This window comes from Myxocyprinus asiaticus, chromosome 46, assembly GCF_019703515.2.
Source record: "Myxocyprinus asiaticus isolate MX2 ecotype Aquarium Trade chromosome 46, UBuf_Myxa_2, whole genome shotgun sequence".
NCBI classification, from domain to species: Eukaryota; Metazoa; Chordata; class Actinopteri; order Cypriniformes; family Catostomidae; genus Myxocyprinus; species Myxocyprinus asiaticus.
The window spans coordinates 1478818-1502236 of NC_059389.1; the positions used below are offsets into that span (position 1 = coordinate 1478818).

General features: G+C 38.3%; 1 protein-coding gene across 8 annotated transcripts in view; it reads right to left on the bottom strand.

Moving 5' to 3' along the window:
• Positions 1-23419, bottom strand: part of myo9ab (myosin IXAb) — a 130940-nt gene that overhangs the window by 44999 nt on the left and 62522 nt on the right. For 7 of the 8 annotated variants that reach the window (XR_007896254.1, XR_007896253.1, XR_007896252.1 and 4 more), the window contains exons 3-11: positions 21908-22002; positions 21754-21816; positions 19429-19528; positions 16193-16252; positions 15139-15236; positions 14003-14129; positions 11497-11586; positions 4755-4871; positions 4304-4438 (exon numbers count right to left, since the gene is read on the bottom strand). Coding sequence is in view for 5 of the 8 variants with exons in the window: in XM_051689089.1 (XP_051545049.1) it covers positions 4304-4438; positions 4755-4871; positions 11497-11586; positions 14003-14129; positions 15139-15236; positions 16193-16252; positions 19429-19528; positions 21754-21816; positions 21908-22002 (885 nt within the window). In the remaining 3 variants the exon portion in view is untranslated. The remainder of the gene's footprint in view (positions 1-4303; positions 4439-4754; positions 4872-11496; positions 11587-14002; positions 14130-15138; positions 15237-16192; positions 16253-19428; positions 19529-21753; positions 21817-21907; positions 22003-23419) is intronic. The other variant, XM_051689088.1, reaches the window with a different exon arrangement.

Genomic DNA, 23419 nt, shown 5'->3' on the forward strand with positions numbered 1-23419 from the left:
GGAGCGGCTGCAGTCCGCCTGAGAGGGTGGAGTAGTGATCGAGGACCACGCGACGGCGCATCAGAGAACCGGTGAGTTTCTTTTTCTCTCTCTCCTCTCTCTCTCTCTCTCTGGTCGCTCCGTGTTGGCCTTTCCCTCGCCATTTTGTTTTGTTGTTTTTCCCCTCCTGTCTCCTCCCAGGTCGAGGAAGGCGGTGATGACCCGCCGGCAGTCGGGGCGTAAGGCACGCCCCCCACGGAGAGGAAGGGTGGGGGATGTATGTCATGCCGGGGGCTCCCCGGCCTGAGGCAACGCCGGGAGGAGTGTAGAGCCGAGGAGGGTGGGGCCGGGCTGGAATGAGACACACCCGGTCCCCAATCAGCCTGATGGGGCGCGCGATGGATAAAGGCGGCCGGGGACAACAGTTCGAGAGAGAGAGAATTGCAGGCAGCTGTACTGTATGGTTTTTGGTTGTGTGTTTGTTTAAGTTGTTTATTAAATTATTATTTAAATTGTCAAGCCGGTTCTCGCCGCCTCCTTTCCATTGAACCCCCTTACAGTAACTTAGCCAACACTGCATTGAGCACATCCTTTTTAGACATAGCGCTACAAACGCAGGTGTCTCGAGACACGTTTTTAACAGTTGAAGTTGTTTTTAATTTGATACAGCATCTAAAAAACATGACACTTCTGCACGAGACGCTAAGGAAAAAACAGTGAGCAAGGGATATCATCAAAGACGTCCATCTAGTGCGTTTACAAATAAAAACTAGGGCTGTCAGAAGTAACACGTTAAAGCATGTGATTAATTAAAAAATTAACGCATTAATTTTTCTTAATTACGACTAACACATTTACCGTTAATAGCGCATAAATACTAGTGTGAAGGATGGATCCTTTGTAATGTGTCCGCCCCGAGTCATTAGACTAATGCACACACCACTGCACCAGAGTCTTTCTACCAAGTGGAACATACAAGCGAAGCATAAAACAGCATAATGCAGCGGTACCATAGACTTTCTATGGGCTGTACTGTTGTAACACGCTAGTTGACTGTTGATATCCTCTCTCCTATAAAGGAGCTCTAAACGCTATTTAAATGGACAAAACAAGCACAGATGGGACTTGCGATAGAAATCAAGTATTATTCAGACTATGTAAGGCACGTTTTAATTACCACAGAAGTATGTCAAATCTTAACTATCACCAAAACGCAGAATGACGCTGGCGTTGACTCTCTGACGCGAGTCATGAACGCAGCTTCACGATTGCTGAAACAAAGCGGATAGCCACAGTCTACCAGCAGATTAATATTGTTTAGGATGAGAATATGAACATACATATGCACCATATGTGAAGACTAGTTCTTTCAGTTACTCAAACTCCCACTTACACTTTGGGAAACGTTTAATGTTACTTAAATTGGCGATATTTTAGAGCATTTCTATCTTAATACTGCGAAAGGCTTTGTTTGGAAAATGTTAATAAAGCATTATATTGTTACATATTGTTTTATGACAAGAAAAGTTTCAAATTTCAGCACTTTTAAAATCTGCGATTAACTACTAAAAATTCAACATTTTAATCGACTGACAGCACTAATAAAAACAGACTAGTTTGGTGTGAACGGCCCGTAGAATGTAGGTCTTAGAAGGACAATGCTTAGAAATGTACAACTTTTTAACTGTAGGCAAAGAATCACACTAGCAAGAGCGCTGAATGTGATTACGAAGCAAATTATTATATTAAATTACTGACATTTTAGACACAATATGGTCAGTTTTTTTTATGCATTTTTGCTCCGTCAGTGGAAGCTGTTCTGAAACAGTGTTGCGAATCAGAAGTTAATACACATCATATAATATTGAAATTTATAACCACTATTATTGCTGGCAAACAGTGACTCTGACCTGTGCAAACAGCTCTGAGGTTTGTGACCACTGTCAGATTACACTGAAGTGAGAAGGGCGGTGTACCGCGCTTGTGATCTTAGCTCGCAGCTTGTCGATCTTTCTCTAATCATTAGCAGAGCGGGGTGGACAAATGTTGGAGCGTTGCCACTGAGTGTAAATACTGGACTCAGACACTGTGCACTACACAGTTGAGTATTTGCTTTGTAAGCACTAACTTAAGATAAGAGTTTGGCTGGGAATGGATAAGATGATGTTCATGCCAGCCAACTAATGTAGCGCTGTAAAAATGTGAACGATCCTCTGATTCGTAACTGTTGACTCAAATAGCACTTCTAGAAAATGTTAAAATGCTAAAAGTGAACAGCTCCAAGTTTGTGTTGGTTAGGTACTGAGTTCAGGTAGGTAAAAAGGCCTTGTGTAAGAACTATGAGTTGTGAATCACATTTCACATTGATTTAAGTAGGCCATCACAAAACATGCATGTACTGTGGGCTTGTATATTTCATGTACAGTGGCAAGAAAAAGTATGTGAACCCTTTGGAATTACCTGCATTTATGTATAAATTTGTCTTAAATAATGAATAAACACAATCTGTTTTAACTGATAACACACACATTATTGTATTATTCTTGTACATACTGAATACATCATTCAAACATTCACAGTGTAGGTTGGAAAAAGTATGTGAACCCCTAGGCTAATTACATCAACAAAAGCTAATTAGAGTCAGAAGTTGGCAAACCTGGCATACAATTAATGAAATGAGATTGTAGGTGTGGGTTAGAGCTACTTTGACTTATAAAAAGCACTCAAGCATTTTGAGTTTGCTATTCACAAGAAGCATCTACTGATGTGGACCATGACTCTCAGAAGACCTACGATCAAGAATTGTTGCTTTGCATAAAGCTGGAAAGGGTTACAAAGTTATCTTGAGAGCTTAGATATTCATCTGTCTATAAATGGAGATGATTTAGTACTATAGGTACTCTCACTAGAAGTGGCCGTCCAGCCAAGATGACTCAAAGGGAACACTGCAGAATGCTCAATGAGGTCAAAAAGATCCCTAGAGTGACAGATAAAGACTTGAAGGAATCATTGGAACTGGTTAACATCTCTGTTCATGAGTCTACTATACAGAAAACATTAAACAGGTATGGTGTCCATGGCAGGACACTATGAAGGAAGCCGCTGCTTTCTAACAAAAACATTGCAGCACAACTTGACGCTCCACAGCACTACTGGGAAAATGTTTTGTGGACCAATGAAACTAAGGTTGAACTGTTTGGGAAGAACACTCAGCACAACGTATGGCATAAAAAGGGCACCGCATACCAACATGAAAACATCATCCCAACGGTGAAGTACAATGGAGGGAGCATCATGATTTGGGGCTGCTTTGCTGCATCGGGGCCTGGACTGCTTGCCATTATGGAGGGAAAAATGAATTCCCAAGTTTATCAAGATATCCTACAGGATAATGTCAGGGTGACTGTGTGCCAGCTGAAGCTCAGTAGAAGTTGAGTGATGCAGCAGGACTATGACCCTAAACATCAAAGTAAATCCACTACAGAATGGCTCCAAAAAAAGAAAATTCACCTTTTGGAGTGTCCCAGTCAGAGCCCAGACCTTAACCCAATAGAGATGCTGTGGAATGACCTCAAGAGAGCCGTTAACACCAGACATCCTAAGAGTATAGCTGAGCTGAAGCAGTTCTGTATGGAAGAATGGTCCAAAATTCCTTCTTAACATTGTGCGGGTCTAATCCGCAACTACCGGAAACACTTGATTGAGGTTATTGCTGCCAAAGGAGGATCAGCCAGTTACTAAATCCCAGGGTTCACTTACTTTTTCCACAGCACTGTGAATGTTTAATGGGATGTGTTCAATAAAGACATGAAAGATTATAATTGTTTGTGTGTTGTTATCTTAAGCACATTGTGTTTGTCTATACTTGTGACTTTGAAGAAGATGAGATTTTATGACCAATTAATGCAGAAAACCAGCTTCCAAAGGGTTCACATACTTGCCACTGTACATTATTAAGAAAACACATATAGACAGACAGAGAGAGTTCATTAGTTAAGGCTATGAAATACTTAGGTTTTTGTGTGCCGTTCCATCTCGTACACGATTGAGCATTCAAAGTATCCTTTCTGACCGTGAGCCGTACAGACGCGTTCACCGTATGCGCATTACAACTGCTTTGTAAAACTATTTAGTGCAGTCAACGGCAGATGTATGTCACAGGTGTATGAATATTCACTATTTTATTACTTCAAATATGTTGTATCCAATCAGGTTTTAGAGCCAGAAATATCCCTTTTATATTGCTTAGCAAAAGATTGCTCAGACAAAATAAAAAGTAATTTTTTAACGTTTACATTTCAAAGAATGAAACACCATCTCTTACCTGCTCTAGTTTAAAGATGTGCTGGTTGAAATAATGCTGAAGCGTTTCATTGGCAAAGTTGATGCAGAACTGCTCAAAACTGTTGTTCTCATAATCCTCAAAACCGAAGATATCCAGCACACCGATAGAGAGGATCTGAAACAGACAGAAAAAACTCGAAATCACTGGCGATTCAATGCAAACGAATGTAGAATTGAGTGAGTGCTCCTGATCACACATGATTTACCACATTGTGACTTTCAGTTCGACTTATGAAAGTCAGCGCAGCTATATTCATCAGGGATCAGAGATATCCAGAGATTAACTAGCGATTAACTAACTGAAAATCAATTGTAAACTAGTGATCAATGAGGGAAACAGGCTTGGAAAACATCTCTTACAGTAGTATTTGCTATTGTGCAGAGATATGACAGAGGAGGATGAACGAGTGTGTGTGTCAGTGTGTTTGTACCTTGGCAGAATCCTCCAGGTCTTTGTTGTACAGCAGCGCGTGATTTGTGCGGAAGACGATCCAGTCGAAGAGAGCTCCGTACAGAGACTTCGCCATTGAGTCCCTTACTGTCCCTGCCTGCACACACACATCATTGACAGTGTGTGATATTAATCCTACAGTCTCTAATCGTCACTGGAACTTAACATCTGTTCATCAGTCAAACACTCGTACACACACATTCATTCACAGCCGCACTTACTGTACATAACAGATTACTGAAAGAGAGAACAGTGAAGAATACATTGTTTTGATTTTTTTTTTTTTTAAGTTACGATGCTAGTGCATTATGGGAGGTTGCCAGGGTGTTGCTAAGGTATTCTGAGTGGTTTTTAGTGTGTTGCTATGCGGTTGCTAAAGTGCGGTTTCTCCCAAGCTTATTTTTCTCCATTAACCAACATCTTACAGAGTTTTGTTTTCCTTACCACAGTCACCTTCGGCTTGCTCACTGGGGGTCTAAATACAAATATTAGTTTTATATTTTAAGGCACAATTTACAATCATGTCTTTTTATTAAACCTCACTATTATTACAGCTTTCTTTTCTGTTACAGCATGATTTCCTGTAAAGCTGCTTTGAAATGATGTGTGTTGTGAAAAGCGCTATACAAATAAAAATTACTTGACTGAAATACATGACGGAGCCGTCCGATGGCTTTTGAGCGCTTCGCTGCTGAAATACCGGCCAAGAGACATCCTGTACGGGACTTCATAATTTCGGCCAAAATACGGGGCGTCCCGGCTTATACAGGACATTTGGCACTATTAGTTGCTATGCGATTGACTGAAGAGTTCTGAGTGTTTGCTATGTGGTTGCTACAGTGTTCAGAGTAGAGGAAGACCGATATATCGGTTTTACCGATTAATCGGTGCCGATAGTTGCTTTTTGGAACTAATCGGTTATCGACAAAAATCTACTGACGATAGTATTTCTGTCATTTCAAAATAAGAGTCCCTGGTGTGTTTCTGCATCTGGGTTTTTAATCATTTTGGACTGCTTACCTTTACGCGCCTTGGTAAAGAAAGAATAAGAAATGTTTTTAATATTCTATAAATTGATTTTGAAAACTATTGGCCGATTAATCAATTAACTGGCCTTTCCCACCAACTTAGTTATCTGTATCGGCAAAATCCACTATCGGTCGACCTCTGGTCCAGAGTGTGTTATTTAAGCGTGTTTGGAATGGTTTTAACATGTTGCTTTGTGGTTGCTAAGGTGTTCGGAATGTTTTCAGGGCATTGCACTATGCAGTTGCTAATTAGCATTTTTAGGCTTCAATACAGGACAGCGGTGTCCAATGGCTGTTGAGCGTTTTGTCGTCAAAATACGGGACATCGTCCCGGCTAATAAGACAGTTGGCAACCCTAGTTGCTATGTGATTGATAATGTTCATAGTTTAACATCCTGAGGCCCGAGCGTGACGTCTGTGTGCATTTTCCATTTACATTTTTTTAATTTGTAACTAGTAGCACCTAATAAACAAGCACTCAGTCACTCAGCACACCCTGGATTCGAACTAGCGAACTCCAGGGGTGGTAGCCAGCGTCTTTACCACTGAGCTACCCAGGCCCCTCGAGGAATGCATTTATTAATGTTAATGAATATAATATATAATATATTCATTGGAACATCTGTCAGAAAACCGCTCCACAGCTCTCATCCGAGTACATCATGTTTATCAGTGTGCCAAAGCGTGTAAAATGAACGAGATATTGAAAGCAGCATATCAAACGAAACTAGAGACGCAAGAGACCCTTTACAACCAAACAGGTTTCAGTGAAAACGTTTGAAGAGGTTTCTTACCAGAGGCACTTTTGTTGGCGCTGCGCCCACAGAAGACTCTGCGAGTCAGAAGTTTTACTCCTTAGAGTGTCCTGAACAGTATGCAATAGGTTTAAATTAATTTAAATGATGCGTTGCGTATAGTGAATCCAAAATAGCGAGTCCTCACATGAGGCTGCGGGGTCGCACGGGGTTAAGCGCACTGCTATGTAGTTAAGGTGTTCGAAAATAATTTTAGCATGTTCACTGGAATATGGTTGCTAAGGTATATGACTTTTTATATACAGTATATATAAAGCAGCAAGCAAGTATAATTTCTCCATAAGATTCACATTAGTGTGTGAGTGTGTGTGTGTTTTCCATGAATATCTTTTTTTGCAAAACACACACACACACCTGTTTGTTTCTGGAGAGCAGCCAAAATCTCACATCTGCTTGAGCTTACTGAAGAAAAGATAAAAGAAAAGAAAAAAACCGTGAGGAAAATAAAAACAGCGGAAGAGTTCGCAGCCTCGCAGACGAAAACATTACATAATACTACAATTTCAAAGTGATGCATCAAGTTTATGCAGGAGAACGCATGCAAGAAAGAAATCGAATTTGTACGTGTGTTTCCTGTTTGTCGGGTTTCTTGTAGTCTCATTTTAGGGGAAACTGTGGTCACTGTGTCACGCACAAAAATGTCCCTTATTTCCACTAATATATGACTTCCTGTGAGTCAGACACACCTGACATCCTGGAGCCCAAGATAACAGGATTAATGTACAGAATTAATATCATCAAATATGATCTTCAAAATACAGATATCTCACAATGTAAGCTGAAAATGAACATAACCTGACGAAATGTCAATAAAAGAATATTCTGGCTTATTTTCAGGTGGAGGTATCACTTTTGGACTACTTTGGTGTGCTTTTTTTTACTTGACAGCTGTTTTCACAATAAACTGCTTTAAACTGTTTTAAATCCTGGTTTTGTGTTTTTATCCTTGAATTTTCCTAAACAATCAACAGTACGGCACTTCAGTCTCGATGGCAGCTTTATTAAAGTGCGGTTAATTTGCGCTCTACCAAGCATGTCTTTCTCTCCCTCTCTCTGTTTTCTGCCAACTGGTTTAAACTTGTACCGCCACACAAATCACCTTCAGCACGTTTAAGCCCATAAACCTTGAACGGCTGCCAAGAACGGTACTTACTGAATGCGACCGAGCCAAAATATATAAAATACTCTCCACAGTCAGTGACGATGAAAGCTGCTCTGACATCCTGTAAGAAAAGTCAAATGAGAAATCGGACACGTGTCGCTGGGCCTGCGGGAAGGGAGTGAACATGATTGGTTGTTGAGAGACCCAAGGACAATCTCGCCGAAGCTTACGGATTTAAAAGCAACGTGTTGATGCGTTAGAGCGGAGTTTGTGTATGTTTATACAGCTCAAGAGTTATGCAGCCTGCATGTGTTTAGCAATATTCAGAAAGATTGTTCGGACTGCGTGATCCTGTGCCGGTAAAGATTACAGCATCTTGTACGAAATGCTGTGAATCCATTTCAGTCGAGTCGGTAGGCCATATGTCACTGTACATGCATTCTAAGTGTCTGAAATAGACATTAATCATGCACTTTAAACATTCACTTTCAGTTGGACTAAAACAATCATTTGTCTTTTTAAAATGCAACGTAAACGCTTTAGTCCATCTGAAAGCGTACCAGCATGCATATGTTAATAGGACCACAATTGGCCTCTGCATTTTGGGCGTGCTCTGTAAGACAGGTTGCGTGCGACGTATATTTAAACAAGTGTGTATATGACGTCCTTCCTTCAAATATTTGATTATGCATTGTGTCACGTATATTTGGACAGACAGATGCACTGCAAAAAAAGTAATTTTCTCGTATTTTCCGGTAGAAACATCTAAACATCCTTAAAACAAGATACATTTACTTGAAAAGCAAAAAGGCATAAGATATTAACCTCATGCGACCACATGTACACATGCATAGACGTTGTATTTTGGACTTGCTATAATTTAATTTAATTTAAACTGACTGATCTCAGTTCAGGAGACTCTGTGCTGTCAGTAAAGGGTTAAACTTTCGACAGACAGAATCATGTGACCAAACAACATGTTTGACAGACATGTGATAATGATAATCAGTACATAGATTCAGAATTTATAATGTATCATTTTATTTTAACATGATTGACAGTGATTGGATGATTCTGGACATTACTTTAAATCTGAATTAATTATGCTAATTTCTGATTAACATCTCAAAAACATGAATAATCAACACTCCTGGTGAAAAATATCTGACTTTCTATAGCTTGATATTATTTAAAATTTCACAACTTAAAGGACGTGTCCTGCGTTATTGATTTCTATTTATTTTTAGCAAAATTCTGGAGGAGGGACTCCTTCACAAACATTACGTAAGCCCCTTTGTGTGATTCATTATTCACGACACTAACATTTAAATGCTGAGATACATTTTGACTCGGAAACGGGGCACCTCTTGTGAAGAATTAAATCATTCATCATTACGACTGCGGAAAACACCTGCACAGCGTTCAATTAACATATAGAGAAGCATTTAATGTGCCTTTTGGTGGAGACCACACAAGCCTTTCTACAGGTACATGACTGGAGAGCACAATAGTTTTATGAGCTGTAGTGAGTGTGTGGGTGTGTGTGGATCCAGTCAAAGTTTATGAAGTCTGGAAACTATCAAACTTTCAGAACCACTGCGGTTTCAGACAAACCACTGAGTATGTGCGTCATTACAAACACACACAGTTTGAGTGGGAAACCTTTAGCATTTGCCTTTATGAGTAAAATAACAGCGAGTCAGAAAGTGTGAAGATGAGAAATAGCTGTTGGTTTGATAAATCTGATCATAAAAGAAAAGCGCACAGCACAGTGAAACATAATTAATACACATATGAGACTTTGACATTTATGTAGTGACAGTGCAATTCCTGGGTCTAAATATTTCAGAACTTTACATTCTACCTGATTCAAGAACGCTGAAGAATTCTAGATTCTCCATAATTCTAGAATATTTCAGAACTTTAGATTCTACCTTATTCAAGAACGTTGAAGAATTCTAGATTCTCCATAATTCTAGAATATTTCAGAACTTTACATTCTACCTGATTCAAGAACGCTGAAGAATTCTAGATTCTCCATAATTCTACAATGTTTCAGAACTTTACATTCTACCTGATTCAAGAACGCTGAATAATTCTAGATTCTCCATAATTCTACAATGTTTCAGAACTTTACATTCTACCTGATTCAAGAACGTTGAAGAATTCTAGATTCTCCATAATTCTAGAATATTTCAGAACTTTAGATTCTACCTTATTCAAGAACGTTGAAGAATTCTAGATTTTCCATAATTCTACAATGTTTCAGAATTTTAGATTCTACCTTATTCAAGAACATTGAAGAATTCTAGATTTTCCATAATTCTACAATGTTTCAGAACTTTACATTCTACCTGATTCAAGAACGCTGAATAATTCTAGATTCTCCATAATTCTAGAATATTTCAGAACTTTAGATTCTACCTTATTCAAGAACGTTGAAGAATTCTAGATTCTCCATAATTCTAGAATATTTCAGAACTTTAGATTCTACCTTATTCAAGAACGTTGAAGAATTCTAGATTTTCCATAATTCTACAATGTTTCAGAATTTTAGATTCTACCTTATTCAAGAACATTGAAGAATTCTAGATTCTCCATAATTCTAGAATATTTCAGAACTTTAGATTCTACCTTATTCAAGAACATTGAAGAATTCTAGATTTTCCATAATTCTACAATGTTTCAGAATTTTAAAATCTACCTGATTCAAGAACGCTAAATAATTCTAGATTCTCCATAATTCTAGAATATTTCAGAACTTTAGATTCTACCTTATTCAAGAACATTGAAGAATTCTAGATTTTCCATAATTCTACAATGTTTCAGAATTTTAAAATCTACCTGATTCAAGAACGCTAAATAATTCTAGATTCTCCATAATTCTAGAATATTTCAGAACTTTAGATTCTACCTTATTCAAGAACATTGAAGAATTCTAGATTTTCCATAATTCTACAATGTTTCAGAATTTTAAAATCTACCTGATTCAAGAACGCTAAATAATTCTAGATTCTCCATAATTCTAGAATATTTCAGAACTTTAGATTCTCCCTTATTCAAGAACGTTGAAGAATTCTAGATTTTCCATGATTCTACAATGTTTCAGAATTTTAGATTTTACCTTATTCAAGAACATTGAATAATTTTAGATTCTCCATAATTCTAGAATATTTCAGAACTTTAGATTCTACCTTATTCAAGAATGTTGAAGAATTCTAGATTCTTCCTAATTCTAGATTGTGTCAGAACTTTAGATTCTCCCTTATTCAAGAACACTGAAGAATTCTAGATTCTTCCTGATTCTAGAACATTGATGAATTCTAGATTTTTCATGATTCTAAAAGGTTTCAGAACTTTAGATTCTACCTGATTAGTTTTTAGCCTCAGGCCATTTTCCACACAAACAATTAAACTGCCTCAGGACTCCCCCATAGTGCAATAATGTACATACATATCTCATGTGCATATGTAAATTCACATATTTAATTCAATAACTGTACATACCTTGCACATACACATACACCATTCTGTTATATGTCCTATTATTTGTATGTCTATTTATACTCTTACCTTGTTTTATATTACACTTTCAACATATTCAGGATTTTATAAAACTTAGTACAAACGACTTGTAAGATCAAGTGATTCTCATTGGTCAGTATCCTGTTACCACAGCAGCATTAATGAAGTTCATTAAACATCTGAAGATTTGAATGAGGGGGTTAGTGGACACTTGTAAGGTTTAAAACACCTGCACTGAACATACTTTCTTACCTCAGCTAGTTTGTACGGCACGATCAATCTCTCTCCCACGGTTACCGTCTTCCGTGTGGTCAGAGCTTCAAAAAGCATTTCCTCTTTAACCTGTTTGTAAAAAAAAAACAAAAAAACACAAAGACAGAATTAATGGTTTTGAAGTAATGCTCATATATCTGATTATTGACAAAGACCTCTTTCAAAAAGTTTTTTGTTTTTGTTAGTTTTTGCCAGTTAGAAACTGACTCTGTAAAACAACTGAAACATAAAATCTGTTTGGACAGTATGTTTTGCATTACTGAATAAATGTTGAGATGTAAAACAAACAGTTTGGCACATGGCGCTTTCGCAAAAACCACCGGCAGATGCCAAGAGACGTTATCCTAAGTGTTTGTCTATAAATGCCTCAAACGCATACAAACGTCCGTTTCATCCCATAATATTACATAAACTCACGTGTTTTACTGTGGTGATCCTGTGCATTTGGGTTCTTTCGCTAATATTACCATAACCAACTAAAAGAATACAGAAAACAGGATTTCTTTGTGATTGTGGGGAAAGCAAACCTCATTAAATCATATAGCACGTAAAAAGAAAAATCTGAACTTTGAAGAGTCCAAAAGCTCTTAAAGAAACTTGTTATTGCCAAATGATTTAAATGATTGAGCTCGAGTATCAAACTGTGTGTGTTGAAACTACAGTGCAGTGTTGGATGACACTCAACAGATGTGTTCATCAGAATAATAAACCGCGTGTTCAGATCATCCAGATGGTTTATTTAACAAGTAAAAGGTGTCATAATCTGACACAACACATCGAGATTACAGTATAAAATTAGTGAAAATATTGGGATGTAGAAGGCAACATTTTGGACCAATCAGAATTCACTGTGGGCGGAGCTGCCCGACATAACGTCAAAAATGGAAACCAAGCAACCAACAAAAAATATTGCCGCACATCAATGCTAGATTGTAGAAAGCGGGAGATATCCAATATACACAACATATTTTCAATGATTTTGTTGACGATATAAAATAAAGCAACATTGTGAATATTACAATGATTTGAATGCGCTTTTTATTTTGATATGATGTTTCCAAAAGAGCGCGTCATTAGATTAGGTTAACAATCATTCTTTGTCTTGCGACTCATTGATGTTTTTAATAGCGTATTCGATTGAAACTTCAGTAGCAATGGCGTTTAAGTTGGTAAGGTTGATTCATTTCCATGAATCAGTTTACACAGTCTTTTATTAATTGATTCAATGATTAATTTGCGTCATTACTCAAAAAAGTGCCTGAAAATCTCTGACATTTTTCAAATATTAAAATGTTTTAGTAAAAAAATAAAAAAATAAAAATAAAAAAAAATTATATTTATATATATATATATATATAGGCAAATAGTAGGACTGGGTTTAAAAAAAAAAAAAAAAAAAAACGATTTTCTGATGCACCGCGATTTTCATTTGAACTAACTCGATATTGATTCTTAAATCACAAGATCATTCTTTAACTACTTGCACAACTCTCACAATCCACGCAATCCATCTGTCAATAAAAATTATTCTTTTCATTTGATTTCCTCTCTCGTTAATATGCGCTTTTTCACAGATGCACTTTACGTACCCGCCAGTTATCTTAAAGAGACAGTACCGGGGGCTCTGGGTAGCTCAGCGAGTAAAGACGCTGACTACCACTCCTGGAGTCACGAGTTCGAATCCAGGGCGTGCTGAGTGACTCCAGCCAGGTCTCCTAAGCAACCAAATTGGCCCGGTTGCTAGGGAGGGTAGAGTCACATGGGGTAACCTCCTCGTGGTTGCTATAATGTGGTTCTCGCTCTCGGTGGGGTGCGTGGTGAGTTGTGCGTGGATGCTGTGGAGAATAGCATGAAGCCTCCACATGTGCTGCGTCTCCGCGGTAACGCGCTCAACAAGTCACATGATAAGATGCGCGGATTGACGGTCTCAGACGCAGAGGCAAATGAGATTCGTCCTCCGCCACCCGGTTTGAGTCGAGTCACTACGCCACCACGAGGACTTAGAGCGCATTGGGAATTGGGCATTCCAAATTCGGGACAGTACCGATTTTTTGTAAGTATTCAACAGATCAATTTAAATACTTAAATTATGCATTAAACAATAAACATGTCAAAAAATATAATATGCAACATTTTTAAAAAAGATCAACCGTGACCAAAATGATGAAAAACAAATAAAATATAAATTCGTAATGTACCTAGTTAGAAGGTCCCCTGTATAATTAACAGCATTAGCTGAGAGACAATTTCTTTCACATGTAAGCAAAATGGACATTATAACTGAAATATACCCAAATCGACATCGAATCGAAGGCTTGTGAATCCGAATCGAATCGGGAAATCTGTATTAATAACCAGCCCATCAAATAGTGCTGTTTATTACTACGTACTGTTTTCTTGGTTCAAGTGAATGAAATTCTATATATGCTATATATGGAAAAGATCTATAGCAGGTTTTGTGAAGAAGTCATATATTTCGTCTCACCTCCAGCAGTTCAGAAACGATCGGAAGCACCTCTGGGTTACAGATATTGATGGAGTCGTCTCTGTACGTTTTCTTTTTGTAGCGAATGTTCCCCAGGTGAAGAATAGCAGACAGTAATGTGAAGATTCTACAGAGAGCAAGACATGTTTGAATGATTGATTATGCTTAGTCATTTTACGGAGAACCACAAATGTTCAAATACTTTCTTATACCTCAGTTTAATGAGTCACTATCAGTAATCCATTGATAGTTTGACTTTCTGAAGAGTGTAAATACTGAGACTGTGATGCTTTCAAAACTTTCATCTGTTTGTTTGAGTGGTACAAAATGTCAGCTTGACTCAACCAATGGTGTGCGTTTGGGGTGGGACTATCTGTTTGTTTGACCAATGGAAGACGGGGGTGGGGCAGTGGGAGTGTTTGGGAAACATGTTTGAAAACAATCGCTAATGGTAAAAAAAATATACACAACCAATTACAAACTACTCCTTTGTAATTAAAGGTTCTGTAATTAAACTTTGGCCAATCTTAGCCACTGAATTAGCCATGTCCCTCTCTGAAACCCTGCCCTCTGAAGACATGTCAGCCAATACGTTGTCAGCAAACATGAGCGCACATTATGATAGACAAAGAGCATTTCTGATTGGCGACAAAGCATCATCGATTTTGGTGCCAGTTGGGCTGGTTTGAGCATTTCTGTAACTGCTGATGTCCTGGGATTATCACGCCCAACAGTCTCTAGTGTGTATAGAGAATGGTGGCAAAAACAAAAAACACCCAGTGAGCGGCAGTTCTGCGGATGGAAACCTCATGTTGATGAGAGAGGTCAACGGAGAATGGCCAGACTGGTTTGAGCTGACAAAGTCTACGGTAACTCAGATAACCGCTCTACTGTAGTGCAGCTGTAGTGAGCAGAATAGCTTCTCAGAATGCACAACACGTCGAACCTTGAGGCGGAGGGGCTACAACAGCAGAAGACCACATTGGGCACTTTATTAGGGCCGTTGTCTTCCTAATAAAGTGCTCATTGAATGCACATGCTGTACCATAATAAAACCACATACAGCACTTTTAATTCAGTGCATCTCCAGAGCACACTAGTTCTGGATCTCTCAGGGTTTCTCGGCGGCAACTTACTGTTTTCTCGTGGCAGGAAGGAATCCCACCATCTCCATCGCCAACTGGAGCCGCTCGAAGTCATGCTTCAAATCTTCCCCTTCAACCTTGAAACAGTCCTGCATGAGCAAAGACAAACACTGTTTTAATAAACCCAGAAAACTCCCTCACTTTGCAGATACAAAACCTCAATCGTAGCAGCTCTTGAACGCTGTTGTATCGCTGACTTTTTAAGACAAATATAACAGGATTTTTTTATGCAGGTCAGTAACGTTGGTGTTTTGAGAGAACTATTCCTTTGATAAAGCATAGAAAGGTTAATGTAGTCACAATTTAGTCTGATATTTAGACCTAGACGAGCCAGAACTCAAGATTTCCTCTTTCAATGGCCTACATAGAAGCCTCAAAATGTGAACCCAATTACACAACTGAAATTTCTGTCATCAGCGTCATGATGATAACTTTCATTTTTGGGTAAACCATTCCTTTAAAAGAAAGACAAAACCAAAACAAATGGAAGCAGCAAATGTTTAAAATTAAACTTGTAAGGTCATTAAAACACAGACCAGCATGAACTCATACAAATAACCATTTGAGACAGAAACCTGTAGTTTTACTTACCGCTTATAATGGATAATAGATACTAATAAACGTTTGTGAGAAACTGCAGTGCGTGTGAGCAATTATTAACACCTGCATGTGACTTCCTGCATATTGAAGCCAAGCGAAAACACAAACAAAACCACCAAACCACCAACACTTAAGCCAAACACCGACCAGCAGCAGATCAAGCGTAAATTGTTGCTGCACATCTAATATTTTCTGGTGTATGTTTCTCTGTGTGTCTGTAGATCCTAGAGTAAATTAAGGCCTTAAATAGATTGTCTTCCATAAAGCGCTTGATTAACCGCTGCTAATTAGGTTTGGTCATTTACCCAGAACACCACACAAGCAGAGAGAAGATTTACTGCGCCGTCAGCGACCGATGAGGCACACAAACCAAACAAAAGTGCGATGGGGTGCAGGGGAGGTCGAAAAGCTCTACACACATACAACACAAACATATGATACTGACCAGCTCAGTTTCATAGTAATTTCCCCAGTGCTGAGACTGTCTGTAGACTGTCTTTGTTATCTGGAAAGCAGGTAGATGAGTTAAGAGCGACACACAAACACAAACACACTCCAGAAGTATTTTTCACATTCATTTTTCCCCATAGAGATTTAATAAAATCCTTCATAAAAGAGTTGTGCGCTATGAACCAAACCAACCAGCTCTGAGGTGAATTAAAACATTACAAACTTTGATTCGAAGCCCAAAAGTATTTGAAAATCGGACAAAAAGACAAAAATATAAGACCGTTTACTTAACGTCTTTTATGACGACAATCCCATGAAGCATTATTGAATGATGTAATTGAATTGAAAACAATGGAAAAATATAAAACTATTGATTTAAAGTTGTTGATTAAAAGTAAAGAAATAATATATGTAATTGCAAAATATTCAGATATATACAAATGTATAAGTAGTTTCAAGTCAAGTCATTTTTATTTGTATAGCGCCATTCACAACACACACTGTTTCAAAGCAGCTTTACAGTGCATCATAGGTGTGGGCGGAGCAGCAGAGCTCTTTTGGTGCACTTTGTTTGACCGGACTCTCTGATTGGTGGATTTCTCTTCAGGAGAACACAATTTTTAAAAAGTTGAAATAACGTAAACTGATGTCTTCACCAGAAGCATATACCATCGATCTCACAGTTGATCAGTCTTTAGAGATTTAAACGTTATCGTTAATAGACTATAAGTATAGAAATAATATATTTAAATTTTTTTGCAAATTATTCATATATACAGGGTGCCCCCACCCCCCCACCCCCCAAAAAGGGGGGGGCCACTTCGTTTGATTGCTTATATCTAATTGCACTAGTTTTAGCGTACTTCTACGACATTTGTAAACAACACTGTAATGTCATTGTTAACAACAACTCGCTAAAAATAAATAAGTAAATAGTTCTGCAAAGTTTTTAATGGCAGCAAACTTAGGCGTCACGTCATTTTGTTGTTTACAAAAAGTCGCGAAAGTATGCCAAAAATCGTGTAAACGCCTTTATGCATTTTTAAGATATGAGCAATCAAACGTGGCCCCGTTTGTTTGTTTTTTTGGGCCACCCTGTATATAAAAATATATCAGTAATTTGAGAGTGTAGGGAGATCAACTAAATTGCATCATTCACAGTGCATCATGGGAGTGGGCGGAGCTGCAGAGCTCTTTTGGCGCACTTTGTTCGTCATGATTCTCTGATTGGTGGATTTCTCTTCAGGATTATGGGTAGTGTAGTTCTTCACCAGGAATTCACTATAAAAATTTTTTTTTTTTAAATAAAGTTGAAATAATGTAGACTGATGGCTTCAACAGAAGCATATACCATTGATTAACAACCTCGGAGCTATCAAACATAGTGGCCCTGTTTTTTTGGGCGGGCCATCATGTATATACAAATACATAAGTAGTTTGAGTGTATATGGTGATCGACTCGATTGCATCATTCACAGTGCATCATGGGAGTGGGCGGAGCTGCAGAGCTCTTTTGGCGCACTTTGTTCACCGCAATTCTCTGATTGATGGATTCCTCTTCAGGATCATGAGTAGTTTAGCTCTTCTACAATAGTGTAGCTAAGTTGAATTAATGTGGACTGATGGCTTCAACAGAAGCATATATCATCGATTTACAACCTCAGAGCTCAGGGTAGGTCTGTATATAAAGGTTTATAAGTTGTCACTAATAATCAATTCCCCTATAGAAATATGGGATTTTAAATCCGGAACCAGACAGTTGTGCTCAATTAAGGACATCCGTGAATGTCCCCAAAGGGAGGTTTCATCAGATTTATAGTAGCTCAGTTCTCGAGACAAATTTGGCCTGAATATTGAACTCACGTACAAAGACACACACCGTATGAATGTTACAAATACACTGAATAAAACACACTGTTACTGTAAAGACTAGGGGTGTTAAAATTTGCTCAGCAAAATATTTGATTCAATTACAACTCTTTACTAAATACATCATGAAATCTGACATTTGGTACCGATTCAGTTCAGTTTGTTTCGATTTGATTAGTTTGGTACAATTCATAATTATTTTGAGAAAAACTGAACTGGTAGGAAAACCGAATTAATATGTGTCAGGAAGTAGATCTGGATTTGATACATTTTTACATCTAAAAACAAGAAAAGTTTGTATTTTGAGTAACATGTAATACATTGAGGATTGTTATAGTTAATATAATCAACTATTAAATTCAATATTCAATGGATTTAGTTCAATAATAGACCGATATCTCAACCAGGCCAATATTTGGACATACTGTATATTCAGAAATATCGATGAAATTGGTTCCAAAATCTACTAACATCCTTTAATAGATATTGCACATTTATGGTTCTCAAATACTTTTTGAATAAGAATTTTTAGAAATAAATTAATACATTTAATTTAAATTCAGCAATTTATTTGTGCATACCTGTACATTTGTTATCATTAAATTGAATTATACAGTATATATAAGCATCATTTTGGTCTGCTCTATAGACATCTGTATCTGCTATTAAAAAACTTGTATTTGTCAATAAGTATCCATGTTTTTGTTGTTAGTTGGATGCACTTTAACACCCCTAGTAAATGCACGCACACGCACACATGCATGCGCACACACACACACACACAATCTATAATAGATTTCCTTATAAAATTATGTCTGTAAGTTTCTACACATATCTAGTCCAAACTCCTTTAGAGAATCCAAGCGTAGAAAGATCATGGTGCTGTTGTTAACAGGACGTTCTACAGCGCGGTACAGAGCGCCATGTCAAATCCTCGGCACAAAGCTGGCACACGTATTCAGCACTAACACGCTGATGCCGTTTCACTCAGGTGACAGTCACACACAGACTGTATTTGGTGTGTGTGTGTGTTAACAGACTGCAGTCGACAGGCGGTCTGTTCACTCTGATATCGCCTCCACCGATGCTGACGACTGTCACCACGGCAACAGTGGCACCCGGCAACAGCCTCATCAGCATCATCCAGCTCTTTGTGTTGCCAGGGATTATGAGATGTATCTTTCAGTGAAAATGAGCTTAGAAGAGGATTTTACTGTTCTGTTCATTTTAGAATTGTTGAGAGCCAAAACAGGATTGATTGAATGAACAAAGAGATGGTTATGTGTTATATTTTACACACCCACACTCCTCAATCATGTAACTTTATTAATATCACAGTTGAGGCGGGTTTAACAGCTGTACCTGATTCAGGTAATGATACTCCTCTGGTTTGAGCAGGTGGAATGATTTTTTCTCTTCTTCACTCGCTCCAGCCAACAGATAATAAAACACATGATAGTTCCTGTGAGAGAAAGATCATAAAGCATCAACGAACCTAATGTAAATGCATCCACGTGCACAAGATAGAGCGTACAAGTCATATGGACTACTTTTATGGTGCTTTTTTGTTTTTTGTTTTTGGAACTTGAAAAGCCTAGTTATTGGATGCTTTTACTGTACAGAAACAGGCAGGTTGGCGATATTAACAAAAAATAAGCAAAATATTAACTCACAATTGCGAGTTTGTATCTCGTAATTAGGAGAAAAATGTTGCAATTGCGAGATACTTGCAATTATTCTATATAAGTCACAATTACGAGAAATAAAGCTGCAATTCTGAGAAACATACAGTTGCGCTCAAACGTTTGCATATCCTGGCAGAAATGGTGAAATTTTGGCATTGATTTTGAAAATATGACTGATCATGCAAAAAAACCTGTCTTTTATTTAAGGATAGTGATCATATGAAGCCATTTATCATCACATAGTTGTTTGGCTCCTTTTTAAATCATAATACTAGCAGAAATCACCCAAATGGCCCTGATCAAAAGTTTACACACCCTTGAATGTTTGGCCTTGTTACAGACACACAAGGTGACACACACAGGTTTAAATGGCAATTAAAGGTTAATTTCCCACACCTGTGGCTTTTTAAATTGCAATTAGTGTCTGTGTATAAACAGTCAATGAGTTTGTTAGCTCTCACATGGATGCACTGAGCAGGCTAGATACTGAGCCATGGGGAGCAGAAAAGAACTGTCAAAAGACCTGCGTAACAAGGTAATGGAACTTTATAAAGATGGAAAAGGATATAAAAAGATATCCAAAGCCTTGAAAATGCCAGTCAGTACTGTTCAATCACTTATTAAGAAGTGGAAAATTCTGGGATCTCTTGATACCAAGCCAAGGTCAGGTAGACCAAGAAAGATTTCAGCCACAACTGCCAGAAGAATTGTTCGGGATACAAAGAAAAACCCACAGGTAACCTCAGGAGAAACACAGGCTGCTCTGGAAAAAGACGGTGTGATTGTTTCAAGGAGCACAATACGACGATACTTGAACAAAAATGAGCTGCATGGTCGAGTTGCCAGAAAGAAGCCTTTACTGTGCCAATGCCACAAAAAAGCCCGCTTACAATATGCCCGACAACACCTTGACACACCTCACAGCTTCTGGCACACTGTAATTTGGAGTGACGAGACCAAAATAGGGCTTTATGGTCACAACCATAAGCGCTATGTTTGGAGAGGGGTCAACAAGGCCTATAGTGAAAAGAATACCATCCCCACTGTGAAGCATGGTGGTGGCTCACTGATGTTTTGGGGGTGTGTGAGCTCTAAAGTCTCGGGGAATCTTGTGAAAATTGATGGCAAGATGAATGCAGCATGTTATCAGAAAATACTGGCAGACAATTTGCATTCTTCTGCACGAAAGCTGCGCATGGGACGCTCTTGGACTTTCCAGCACGACAATGACCCTAAGCACAAGGCCAAGTTGACCCTCCAGTGGTTACAGCAGAAAAAGGTGAAGGTTCTGGAGTGGCCATCACAGTCTCCTGACCTTAATATCATCGAGCCACTCTAGGGACATCTCAAACGTGCGGTTCATGCAAGACGACCAAAGACTTTGCATGACCTGGAGGCATTTTGCCAAGACGAATGGGCAGCTATACCACCTGCAAGAATTTGGGGCCTCATAGACAACTATTACAAAAGACTGCACGCTGTCATTGATGCTAAAGGGGGCAATACACAGTATTAAGAACTAAGGGTATGCAGACTTTTGAACAGGGGTCATTCTCCAAGGGTATGCAAACTTTTGAGCACAACTGTAGTTGCGACTGCAATTATATGATTAAAAGTCACAAGTTAGAGAAATAAAGTTGCAATTTTGAAATTGTTGCAAATGCAAGATATAAACTCACAAACATGACTCAATTTCTTGCAATTTTGTGTTTAAGCTATATAATAGAATCAAACACGTCTTTTAAATACCGGCTGACCACATGTCTAACATACAGTATACGAGTACATAATTTAATTGGTAACATTTTACAATAAAGTTGTATTTGTATTAGGCTTCATGAACTTACAATGAACAATATTTGTAGAGCATTTATTAATCTTGGTTTTGGTTCATTTATACATTAACAATCGTGTCATGTTAGTTCATGTTAGTTCATAACGCAATTACTAATGTTAACAAATACAACCTTATTGTAAAGTGTTGCCATTTGATTTGACATACCTTTCATTGTGCTCTTGATAAACCAGTCGAGATTTTTCCAAAAGATATTTCTCCACATAAGCTCTGAAATCAACAATCAGTGCAAAAGGGTTAAAATGACATTACAAATCACTCCTGAATCAAATCTTTTACTGCCTCACAGAGTCTGTTTTACCCTCTCACAGTTCCACTCTTCTGGTAGTTGACTTGGATGAACTTGCCGAAGCGGCTGGAATTGTTATTATGGGCAGTTTTGGCATTTCCAAAAGCCTAAGGAGAGAGAAAAAAAGCATTTAGGAGTGAAACAATGGATTAAACATGCGTACATATCCATTAGACCACTTGAATGTGCGACAAAATTCAACAACCCATCCAGAGTCACATCAGGACCATTTGAATTATTTTTACAATTGACGATGGACTGAATATTTACATTTTAAATTAAAATTTTGTTTTTCTTTTGATTTCAGGATTAAATGTGACCTGGACCTGTTTTTATGACATTCAGCCATTTAAACAGGGATAACTTCTTCAAACTAAACCGAAACCCAATATTTGAGTTGCACTTATCGCTTCGTTCACACTGACCCAGCGAGACTCGTTTCATTTCAAACTTTTACGATGTGGAACGGCAATTCACGCCTGCTGCTAAAACACTCACTGCACTGCTTACATTAGACATCATGTAGATCTGTCCACACGCATTCTTGATGACATCATCACCTTCCTCACAGCGTGTAGCGCTCTCGGAGTGACAGAACGGGGCCACACGCAGGGGTCAGGGGTCAAACGAGAGGGGGGCCGTTGGCTGAGGAGGTGAAGTTTAAGTATACGCAGAATGTATCAAATGAAGTTGAGAGTGTGCGTGCGTGCGTTAGCTTGATTAATTACAAGGAACGTGTGAACCTGATGAAGTGAATGTAAACACGGCTGTGAACTCTCTAGAAACTTCCAGAACTCTAGAGTCGCACTGGGAGCTGTTAGATTTTCAGACCACCCTGCAATGCTGAACTGACTGCTTCTATATTACCAGAATGTGTCAATGCTCAACTGCACTGCAAAAAATCATTTCTTAATCAGTATTTTTGCCTTGTTTGTTCTATTGTTTAGAACTGTTAAAACAGAAGTGTAAAAAAAAAAAAAAGGTGCAAAATAACCCTTTTTTCCCCACATCAGTCATCACATGTTTTATATAGGGCTGTCGATTTAAAGTGTTAATTTAGTGTGGTTAATTAAATAACGTCCATCGGAGTAATTTATGCTTGATGTCCCACCTTGATGCAGTAGGGGGCAGTCAGCGCAACTCCAGCTGTACAGACAACACGCCTCGTCAAACCAACGAGCAGCAGCGCAGCCTTCAGATTACACGCTTTTGCACTCAAATACAGCTGGACCGAACACAACAGAATGCAGGGATCTCAAGACGGGTTTTTCAAACTGAACTTAACTTGACACAACGTCCCAATAACGGAACTCATGTGACTAGAGACACTGAAAACTAGTGAGACGCGACGCAACCAATCACTGCCAATCATGTTAAAATAAAATGATACATTATAAATTCTGAATCTATGTACTGATTATCATTGTCACATGTCTGTCAAACATGTTGAGTGATCCAAACATCATCTGCAGCCTGAAACTGAACTTTTGATCAGATTTTAGGAGTGAATGCACTTAACTGCAT